Raw genomic sequence first — 12,260 nt, 5'->3', positions numbered from 1 at the left:
TTATCCAAACTTTTAAAAGTCTAAAATAAACATTTAACAGGGCATGTGCCTGAAAATACGTAGCTTCGTTTCGTGTGTATTTCAGTCTCGACGCCATCGAATAAATTATCGAGTTGACCTCTAAAGTTATCCGATGACCATATAAGCGATGTAAACATAAATATAGATATGAATCGATTAAGTAAACTCGTGCTGTTGGGTTATTCTAAGTCTATTTAATTTTATATTATAGATGAAAAATAAATGTTTATCGTCGTTTTTACATGTATAAGAATGATATTTTGTGGATCGAACCAGTTAATCAAATGATTTACCTTTGTTTCACTTTCAATGTTGGCATACCTTTCCTTTAAATAACTGTACACATACAATTCACGTGTTATCCATCTCAAGCTAAGGGGTAAAATCAAAGTTCATATGAATACGGATTCAATGAGGTCGACGAATTATTCACTTGCAAGTGAATAATTCATAATCAATGTTTTATGGCTTATTTTGACAAAATTGAACGATACTAATTGCTAAAGGCATTTTACTATTTGCATTTCATTAATGATTGAGCAAAAAAATAATAATTAGATTTTAGCCACGGCGTTGTCAGTTTATTTTTGACTTATGAGTTTGACCGCCATTCTGCTATCTTTTGTCCCTCTTTTATATATCTCGTAGCTGGTGCCCCATTAATGTTGTGCTCTTAGTGTAAAAATATATAAGAAAAAGATATCAAACTCAAAGATAAATTCAAAAAGGGGGATTTTAGTTCAATCGATTGAATCACAAATGAATTTTGAATGAATATATAATAAAAAGATAGTTCATTAAGTACAATACGTTTATCAACACGTTAACTTGAGGAATGAGAGTTGTCCAACAGTATCGTTATAACTTTTATCAATACGTCTACTTAAAGAATGAGAGTTGTCCAACAATATTGTTATAACATTTATCAATAAGTTCACTTAAAGAATGAGATTTGTTATAACATTTATCAATAATTAACTGAGAAATGAGAGTTGTCCAAAAGTATTGTCATAACCATTATCAATAAGTTAACTTGAGGAATGAGAGTTGTCCAAAAGTATTGTTATAACCTTTATTTAAAAGTTAACATCGATAAACAGCAAGATTTGAAGGACATTCCAGATTTTTTTGATTTCTATACAAATGAAATCTCAGGGAAAAAAATTATAAGAGCATGTATTAGAATTTCTTTTGCAGATTATCACATGCTTCCATGACATTTTCTGCCCTCTATATTTATTCCTGGTAACTATATATATTCATATACTTACCCTTATTGGATGCCTTGTTTCATAGATATAGAAAAGTGTGCCGATGAGACAACTCTCCATCCAATTCATGCATTGTTTTAATTGTTATAAGGCTATTTTTGCCACCGATGTCCTTAGTCCAAGTATGAGTTTTAGAATGTATTATATCTTTGTTTTATCCTGCTTCAATTATAATCATTCATAGAAATATCGGGTAGTGGTACTTAATAAGTTTTAATATAATTTTTAAACAATATTTCCTTTATCATTTTGTTGAAATATATATGATTTAATATTATAAATAATAAACATTGATTTTTGTATTCCATTAACTTTTGATATGTAAATTTTGATTTTTATGGATAGATTTTTTTACTTTTCGACTGTATACACTTTTTATTTTTTTCCGTCTCTGTGTGTGTTACATTTTAGTATTGTGTCGTTGTTCTCTTATATTTAATGCGTTTCCCTCGGTTTTAGTTTGTTACCCCGATTTTGTTTTTTGTCCATGGATCTATGAGTTTTGAACAGCGGTATACTACTGTTGCCTTTATTTATGATTTTTATAAAATATAGATAAAATTAATTGTGTTTGTCGAATTTTTCGAAAATCTAAGGATTTTTTTATCCCAGGCATAGATTACCTTAGCCGTATTTGGCACATTTTTTTTGAAATTTTTGACCCTCAATGCTCTACAACTTTGAACTTGTTTGGCTTTATAAATATTTTGATATGAGCGTTACTGATGAGTCTTATGTAGACGAAAAACGCGTCTGGCGTACTTAATTATAATCATGGTACCTTTGATAACTATTTGTCATATTTATGTGTATTTGAAACATTTACCATTCGTCTCATTGATTACCTCTGATTTGTGCCCATTTCATCTCAGATGAATAGAACCATTAAATTAACTTGTATCTCATCCCTTTTGCATAGTTAAACAAATAAAATATGTTTAAACTAAACCATTAGAGTGTAACTTAACTAAATGTGTCAAAACAAACATACGTGACGAATTCACCTTTAATCAATTTCATTGATATAGATGTATTTACCTTCATAGGTCAAACAATGACATTGGAGCTTCCCAATGTTAGCTAATTCAGTTTTTGAAATAAAATCGATTAATGAGAAAAGAATGATAATGGAAGACATAATAGGAGATACACTCGTATGTCGTTTCTTTTGTTTCGTTCATATTCGATAAAAATAGTATTGACTTCAATTTTAGTATATATGAAACCGACCCTTATATAGGGTATACATATACCATCAATCTTTGTTAACAATGAGATATTTTCGTTCTGTGGACATCATTTTTGTACTTTGGAATTGTATACAGAATGTTAAACCAGTAGCAAATTATGAGTAAGCTTATAGTTGCTAATTTATTCAAAAACAATTTCTAACTATTGAATAATTGAAAATAGAATAGTGAATTATTTGTTAATGTAATTGCATTGCATTTTACCTATATATATGTTCTTTCAGTCATCACTTCGGCATTGTTATTCGAATAGATACAATCATTGGTTCAAATCTATAAATCTTAAAGAATACCACAATATGCGCAAGACCTATCGTTGTCTTATAAACGATAACTGTAATTGTTATTTCAGAAAGCAAAAACAATTATGAGATGATTACTTTTAAAATACTAGTCTTGATTCCAATTATTGTCACATAAACCTATTATATTAAAAAAAAAAAAAAAAAAAAAGATGTGGTATGTTTAGCAATGAGACAACTCTCCACAATATACCAAAATGACACAGACATTGACAACTATAGATCACCGTACGGCCTTCAACAATGAGCAAAGCCCATACCGCATAGTCAGCTATAAAAGGCCCCGATAAGACAATGTAAAACAATTCAAACGAGAAAACTAACGGCCTTATCTATGTACAAAAAAATAAACTAAAACAAATATGTAAGACATAAGCAAACCATAACCAATGATTTACAGGCTCCTGACTTGGGACAGGCACATACCTACATAGTATGTCTGTTTGTGTTGCTCGTCAATTTTTTTTTTTATATATTATTTTAGATAATTGCCATACACGTGAGAGGTTTATCTAGCTTTAAAGCTAGGTTTAACCAACATTTTTCTTTGGAAAATTTCTGTACCAAGTCCGATATGAAACTGATGTTTTCAATCAGGTCCTTTGTTTGATAGGGTTGATGTTTTCCAGTTTTTATTGACTTCTCCCATTTTGTAATTACATTGGAATACGGCATTTGTATTATATTTTTTACTATCATATGATGATTATTAAGTATTAAATAAAGTATATTTTGAACGTTGCTGTCATGTGTTTATAATCCTAAACTACTTTAATACGTTGTTTTTTTGTTTTTTTTTAAAGCAACCATAGTGCAACAGTACAACAGAACGAAAATGGAATGTTGAGGTAAATAATGTTAGAGTTTTTCATATCAACAATTTGAAATAATTCCTATAAAATTCAGTCAAATAATGCACCTCTGCTTACCAATGTGTTTAAGGATTCATGTGAACTGAACATACAAAAACTTTCATTTTAAAATCAAAAACCATTCTCTCCCTTATAAAAGTTTCATTCATTTTACTCTAGTACCGTTTCTTAATTGGTTTCCCGATAGAACAATTTTCCTTTTTATTCAGACAATCCATAATAGAAGAAATGTTATCTACATATGATAAAAGATTTCCACCTCATTACAACGACGGTAAGTACTATTAATTTGTAAAACAATCCGTCCGTCTTATTTTCGTTTCCGCAAACTTAAAAGAGGGGGCGAAAAATACCAGACGGACAGTCAAACTTAAATTCAGTGGTTGTCGTTTGTTTATGTGTTACATATTTGTTTTTCGTTCATTTTCTTATATAAATAAGGCCGTTAGTTTTCTCGTTTGAATTGTTTTACATTGTCTTATCGAGGCCTTTTATAGCTGACTATGCGGTATGGGCTTTGCTCATTGTTGAAGGCTGTACGGTGACCTATAGTTGTTAATGTCCGTGTCATTTTGGTCTCTGGTGGACAGTTGTCTCATTGGCAATCATACCACATCTTCTTTTTTATATTATAGATCGAAAATAAACTGACAACGCCAAGGCGAAAAATGAAAAACACGAACAAACAAATAATAGTACACAGTTCCCCTCATCTTAATTTTATAAAAACTCATACACAATACTTAAAACTACAATAAGCAGACAGACTTCGAATGTGGACTGTGAGTCAATTACTTTGTTAGAGTCAGACCCTTTGTATATCTGAACATTGTTACATACCATTTGCAATTTAGCAGGATTCAATAACACTTTTTTACAACGTTTTCGTTTTGTCGAGGAACATATTGTGACCAATTTATGAAAATATGAATATTATTTTATTTGCTTTATCTATTTATCAATTTTTCAGTAATTCCAGTTAAAGTTAAAGTACAGATGTACGTGTTGAGTGTATTTGAGATCGATGCATCTGAAATGGTAATGGAATTAATATAAATTCTAAACATACCATTTTTTTTTTATAATAAAAAAAAGTACATAACTACATAGTTACGAAACACATTAGTGGTACTCAATGGTTGTGGTTTTCTTTCATTAGATCAATTCTGGGTTATACTTTTACCCCACTTTCACGGTTTATGTCTGTCTTCAGCTGAAGTTTGATCCATTTGATTTGAATATTTTGCGAAACAATAACGTTTTACACTTCTTTTTTTTCACTTATAAAAAAATGAAGACCAAAAGCAAATTCCTCTAGACTATCTGTACATTAAAATTGGAAATTCAGAAATATCAAAGTAATCAGACAGATACAGACACAATGTTGATCCGGTTGATGAATACATTGTATATCTCTTAACCTGTCTATACCAAAGGTCTCACTTATTTGGGAGTTCATTGGATTCCCTTAGAGTTTGTGTATTTCCTTGATTTTCCACTTCTTAATGATATGTTACAGGTAAGTAATTTTCCTTCACAAAACGTGTTCATACACTTCGAAATCTCCTACCATTTCAAGTTATAAACGTTCTTTTGATTGGGATAAAAGTTCCTGTTGAAAAAAAAATGGATTAGCACAGGAGAGGATTTTAAGTTTAAGCAATCCTTTCCGTTCAGAATTTTCCTAGGAGTTCAGTATTTTTGTGATTTTACTTTTTGTAAAAGAAAATAGCAAAATTGATTGCGATATGCGGAATATGTGTGAACAAAAAAAGTTAAACTCTACTATAAGAGTGAGCGTTATTTTTATACTGATTTCTTTTTAATGTTTTTTTAGACATGTTTTATGTCAAAGAGCATGAATAAAATAACATTTTAATTAGAATGACATGAACTACCCGTCCTATTACATGCTGGTCCCCAATCCAGATAAAGACGGGGGGAAATGATGTATTCGACAACAAAAGTTGTTTGTGTGTATCATAACATAAAAACAACTCGTTATGAATTCATGCGTCCTTTATTAATGTGTCTATTATGTTTATTGCCGCAAATCAATTGTTTCATTTTTGGCGCCTGTATTATATGCAATCTGTATCCGCAAATGTAACATTGAAGACCCATTGAACAATCATTTGGCGCAAACGTATCACGCTAACAAAGTCTGTGCCCTAGTTTTAAATGCAACTTATATAGTCTCAGCGTATAAATTCCCGTTGTAAAATGACACTGAAAAAAGAATATGTGCACGTTTCCATGTTAAAGTGAACCTTGTTAACTTTTTCAAAAATTATTACTCGGAAAATATGGTAACAAGTTCACTTAATAATAATCATTTGCTACAGATATATTAGATAAAGAACCGATGCAAAAATCAAAACACATAACCATCTTCTACTACGCATGTAAATGAGAAGCTTTTTAGAGGGCGATCAAATCTACAAATCGGGTAAACTCCATGATATACTAATGATCAAGGCAAACAACAGTCCACAAACCAATACTCAGAAAATTAGCAAATAACAGGACCAGTACTGAACTTGTATACTCCGGGATGGTAAAATATATCCTCACCAACGTTTAGCTACAATTCATATTCCTATTCATTAATTATGCATAAAGCGATAGAGAATTGGTAAATGACTCTTGTTTAACTCTACGAAATCAACAATTCAAAATGTTTCGTTATATACATTTGATATTGCATTCTTAACAGTTAGCATTTTTTTGGTAAATTATGTTGTCAATTTCTAAATTATCTTATTGAAATCATACTTCCAAATCGGCAAATCAGATATTAGGATCTAATCTATAATTATCAGATAGAATATGACAGAAAATTTTACCTGTTCGAAATTGTGGCCTTTGAAAAATAGTTTATCCATCACATGTAACAAATAATGAGAAAAAGTATGCTTTTAATTCAATTTCAAATATACTTCTAGTAACTTAATGAAATAAATCATAATATTTCTACAATAATATGAATTTATAATGCATTACTGAGGCCTTCATATAGTATATTATAATTATATTTTTTAGACGTTTTCAATCAGCATGTTTCTGAGACAAGAATGGGTTGATCGTCGACTTCAATTTGAAACCAAAGAAAATTTGTCGAACATTTCACTGGATAATGAAATCACAAAAGAAATTTGGGTACCAGATCTGGCTTTCACAAGTGATACACATACTTATTTCCATGAACTTACACGTCCTAATAGATTGATGATTATTTACCCAAATGGGAAGGTCGTCTATAGTATAAGGTCAGTAGATAGTTATCAAAGGCACCAGGATTATAATTTAATACGCCAGACGCGCGTTTTGTCTACATTGGACGCATCAGTGACGCTCAGATCGAAATAATTTATCATTTTAAAAACATAATAAGATATAACTTAACGAAAAATGTGCATTGTTAATATTTTTATCCCCTAGATATTTTTCAAGAGTAGTAAACTGGACATATCATGAAAAAAGTGTTAAATCAAGGATTTGTGTATTCATGAAATTACATAATTTACATATAAAGTTTTGGTAGACATTTGCCGCAGAGATCATATGACAGAAAAAATATGCATTGTACAATCATATCTCATTTTCTAAAATCTTTATACAGATACAAACTCTCTCCAAGCACCTGTTCTCACTTACCCAGAAGTTACTGAGATTTGGTTTGTGTTCACAACACTACCCCTTCCCCTTTTTTGTGCCTAGACTACTTTAGCCTTTTCTGTATAGATTGATTATGCTATTCAATATTTGTTATGACAAGTAATTGTCCTTATATCCACAGTACCATTAGCAGTAGTCCGGATAACTAATATTTCAATCTTGATGAAACAATTTGATGAAAAATACCATCAATCGAAACTGATGTTTCAGGAGCGTAAATACTGCAACATAATTATTATAAAGTCTTTAAAAATAAAGGGGTATAGAGTCTAGATATAGAAGTTCAATCGATAATTGCGACAAATGCACGACTAAAAACGAGGAAATGGAAAGTAGACTCCATTTTAATGTTCATAAATCTATCAATTAAGCAATATTTCTATAAATGTACGCATTGTTTCATTTAAAATTAATGTTTCCAGTAGTAAAACAATGGTTTCAAAAATATAACGTTTTTTTTAATATTTTAGGGTGACCGGGAAATTCACGTGTTTTATGGATTTGACAAAATTTCCATTTGATGAACAACGTTGTCCTATTGAGTTAGAAAGTTGTAAGTATATTCGTCTTCATTTTCGTTCCTTCATTTGAAGAGATACAAATTCTTTAAAAAAAAGTCTTCTTCCGTATTAGTTTCATCTATAAAAAAAACAACGCTGTTTTATAGTACTAAACTAAGACTCAAATTTGGATAAAATCCTTTCATATATATTAAATTGTAATATTTTGCTGTCTTCAAATGACAAAATAACAAAATGTAGAGACGCGAATTCAATATCAACTGAAGCGTTAAGCTGCACACTATAACTTCAACTGTTTGGAATTTGCACTTTGGTTTTGGTTAACTGTAACAATATCAAATGTATACTGTGAGATTACAACATTATTTCAGCACGTGTTTATGAGTGTATCATAATAAATTCGAACACGGAAATTGTTCTATGGTTTAGAGTATACTATTTCTTCATTCCATCCTCGTTCTTTCCTTTTTTTATTTTAATTTGTTCCTTTAGGCAAAACAAATACACAGGGATGATTCATACCACTTTACTAAATTAATCAGTAATCCTTTTTAGATATAAGCATTAGTTTACGACTACTATGGGTTTGAAGCTGTTTTGTGCTCACAAAGTTTAATTGCAAGTCGATGTCTCATACGATTTTAAAAGCCGAACTATACAAGCGTATCTAAAGTAAAATAGTAAAAAGATACATCTAACTATCACATTAAAGAATGCAGTTGCATTTACCAAAAATTTCGTCTGATGCGTACACAACATTTTTTTCAGTAAACACTTTACATATGAATTTATCTATTTATATATAAAACTGATGTGTAGATTCCTTATAAATGTTTAACATTGATTTTTTTACAGATGGTTTCTCTAACTCTATCATCTCTTTCCAATGGACAGAACCAGCTGCAGCTTTTCGTGATGATGTAAAGCATAGTCAATTCGAATTAGGAGAGACACAGTCTTATACACGCAATCTGACATATTCAACAGGTAATAATTTCATAACATGTATGTTTCAGAATAACCCATTATTTTGATTGGATAACAACGCTTGCTCGTCATTCTAAAATCAACCTTCATATCCAAATAAAAAAAATATAAAATGAAGTATTTAATTCTTATCTGAATTACTATAAACGTTGGTCTTTATACGGGTGCACTACAAAATGACATCTTCATACAGAATAATAAGTACAATATAAACACAATATTAACAATCAAGTAATTAAATAAATGACAATACCAAATGTCAATGATTGTTTCTCAGTGGTATATGTCACAGGCAATAGTATATAACCGGTGTTCAATTTTCATAAATCCACATCATTAGACAAGGACGATACCAAAGGGATATTCAAAACTCGAGAAGTACCCTACTTTGTACTAGACCAACAATCACACCGAGCAAGATTTAACGTGCTGGTTCACAGGGTAACAGTCCGCAGTATGGCAAGTAACCTTACTTGGAAAATTAGTATGGATTCGAGTCGACCAGTCTTTGATCTTGCTCCTTAAAGCCACGTCCTAAACGAAGAAGCAGCAAATACCAATTTTAATGTCTTTGGTTTGACTAGACCGAGGTTCGAACCAACGACCTCCTGTATTTGCTCTTAGTTCCTTTTGAATCCAATAAAAACATAAACATCTTCTTTTCTTTTTCTTCATATCAAGCACATGTCAAGTTATACAAATAGCAGGTAAACTGCAAAACTGAGATAAAACGCTTCTCTTATTTTAATTCAAAGAACAATATAAGCTATCTCCATTAATGAAGATGATGTACTACAGTGTCATTTAAGGTATATGGCGATATCAAGCTTCGTGACTGTACGGTCTTGTTGTTTAAGGACATCAATAGTCACGTTCCTACAAGAAAGAAACATGTACTTGAAATTTATTGGAGAAAATTAGAATCATATTCAAAAGAGTGTGGCTGTGGCCATTGATTGACGACCTAAATTACCCCATTGACTGGGACCGATTAGGTGAACGTTTGTCTGTAACGACCACTGCTCACTACTTACTTATTAGAGTTTAAACTGTGGGGTCACCAAAGGTTCTTAACGCTTTTAATAATAAAATAATTCGAAAAATTAATCAGGAAAAACCTTTATGTTTTGATTTATATTATTGATATAAATCAAAACATCGTGTTATTCCTGATTAGTTTTTCGAATTACTTTATTTTGGTGTTGAGAACCTTTGGTGACCCACAGTTTAAGTGTCTTTTACAAGTATATAGTGAGCAGTGATCGTTACAGACAAACTTTCACCTAATCTGTCCCAGTCAATGGGATAATTTAGGTCGTCAATCAATGGCCAAAGCCACACTGTTTTGAATATGATTCTATCAATATAAAGAATTTCATGTTATTTTACAGGTACCTACAGTAGTATTGGTGTTACCTTGCTGTTTATAAGGCGATATGAGTTTTATCTAATTCAGATATATGCACCATCTGTTCTTGTTGTCATGCTTTCCTGGTTATCTTTTTGGTTAGACGTAAATGCAATACCAGCAAGAATCTCCCTCGGGATACTAACAGTCCTTACTATTTCTTCAAACGGTAATATGAGTGTCTCGATGGCTCAGCGTGTGTCCTACATACGGGCTATTGATATTTGGAATTCTGTGTGTTTGATCCTTGTCTTTTGTGCCGTTATGGAGTATGCATATGTTTGCGTGTCAGTTAGAGTGCATCAAAGGAGAAAATCGGAAACATCGTCTAGCGATATCGAAATCTGTAACAACAACAAACAGATGAAGGTATGTAACATTAACGGTACCAATTTTACTGCACTATATGCGCAATTTGGTAATACCTGTCTTTTCGGTGAAATTTGAGGCCAAATTAATAAAATCAACAAAAACAATTATAATATTAATTATGTTTTAGTCATTCACTTTAAAGCAAATACGATTAGTCTGCATTATTAGTTTATTGAAGTATTGAACAATAATGATTAATAAAGATATTTATGGATGTAATATATAATCTCAAAACATTTAACTAAAAGGGATGGATAATAAAAAGTACAAAAATAAATATCACAGATAATGTTTTTGGTAATATGGTTAAACAACTAGAATCTATATCACATGTATATGTTGGTGGATTGTTCATTTCATGTTTTCCAGAGACGTTATTGAAACCATTTGAAGGCCATCCAGAAGTTTTGTATAAAATCACTATTATTGCACAGAAACTGATGTAATGATATCATAAACTTATTCTCGCCGATTCGCATGTCGTGGTGTCATTGATTTTTATATTGATGATTTTGTTTTGTAGCACGGATTGCAGACCGAAAAACAAAGTGAACGTTCATATGATCAGCTGGAAAGGGAAACAGCAAGGACAGTTGACAGAATATCGAGAGTTGCGTTCCCTTTAGTATTTTTTATTTTCAATTGTGTTTACTGGTTGTATTATATGACATAAACGAACAAACAATGCATTCGTCAAAAACTGTTCAGTACTTTCACAACAACAGTTCCCAGAAGAAGCACACTTTCAACGTCGAGACAATCTTTGTTGATCAAACTTTGTACCTATAACGTCTTCATATTACAGTTATACTTGTGAAGAACATAACATTTGTATACAAATACTACCTTCAACGTCAATCTGGAAGTGTTTGTTCGTGTCGTGACTTATTGCTTGCTACATGCCGTCAGTATAGTATATTGGCAAAATACCAGGCTCTGTTAATTAAGGGAAAGTTCGCGTATGCGAGTGTACTATTAATCGAGTAACATGATTAAACATTGTTTGTTTAATAACAATGTTTAATCAATAGTTTCATCACTGTCCACGATGAAGTATAAATCACCAACCCAAAATAACGATTTTGACAATATTTTTTTTTAAATAAATCTTGACTATTATCCTAAATTTTATCAAAACATTTATAGTTAAAAATTAAAAGAAAGTTATTGTGTGAAACAGCTTTGATATATCTAAAGTGTTTCTATTATATCGATGTGTCATAAAGAATCATCAAATCTGAAATTTGAATTTCTACCAAAGGAATAGATTTCCTTGCTGTATTTTACAAAACTTTTAGGAACTTTTTGGACCTCAATGCTCTTAAACTTCGTACTTTATTTGTCCTTGTAAACGTTTTGGGTTAGAGCTTCACTTGTGAGGATTTTGATAACGAAAATGGCGTCTGATGTACAAAATATATATCTTGGTATCTATGAGTTCGTTTATATTGAAAAAATTGTCTTACAATTTTACTTAAATAGTCTAGATCTCCCTGACAGTTTGTTGTTTATATATGTTATTGTACGCTTAGGTGCATCTTTACAAACAATCTGAGATCCTTTTATTTATTCGTATTT

At 30.9% G+C, this 12,260-nt stretch overlaps 1 protein-coding gene across 1 annotated transcript; it reads left to right on the top strand.

Moving 5' to 3' along the window:
* The first annotated feature begins 2,415 nt into the window (after positions 1 to 2,415).
* Positions 2,416 to 11,785, top strand: LOC139485299 (glycine receptor subunit alpha-3-like). The gene is made up of 9 exons (XM_071269707.1): positions 2,416 to 2,643; positions 3,648 to 3,692; positions 3,926 to 3,990; positions 4,687 to 4,754; positions 6,759 to 6,985; positions 7,865 to 7,947; positions 8,771 to 8,902; positions 10,294 to 10,679; positions 11,206 to 11,785. The coding sequence occupies exons 1-9, from the start codon at positions 2,564 to 2,566 to the stop codon at positions 11,353 to 11,355; spliced, it is 1,236 nt and encodes a 411-aa protein (XP_071125808.1). The 5' UTR covers positions 2,416 to 2,563; the 3' UTR covers positions 11,356 to 11,785.
* The last annotated feature ends 475 nt before the right edge of the window (positions 11,786 to 12,260 follow it).

Source organism: Mytilus edulis, chromosome 8, assembly GCF_963676685.1.
Source record: "Mytilus edulis chromosome 8, xbMytEdul2.2, whole genome shotgun sequence".
NCBI classification, from domain to species: Eukaryota; Metazoa; Mollusca; class Bivalvia; order Mytilida; family Mytilidae; genus Mytilus; species Mytilus edulis.
Note: the sequence above shows the minus strand (reverse complement) of the source record. Positions and strands in the feature narration are given on the sequence as shown.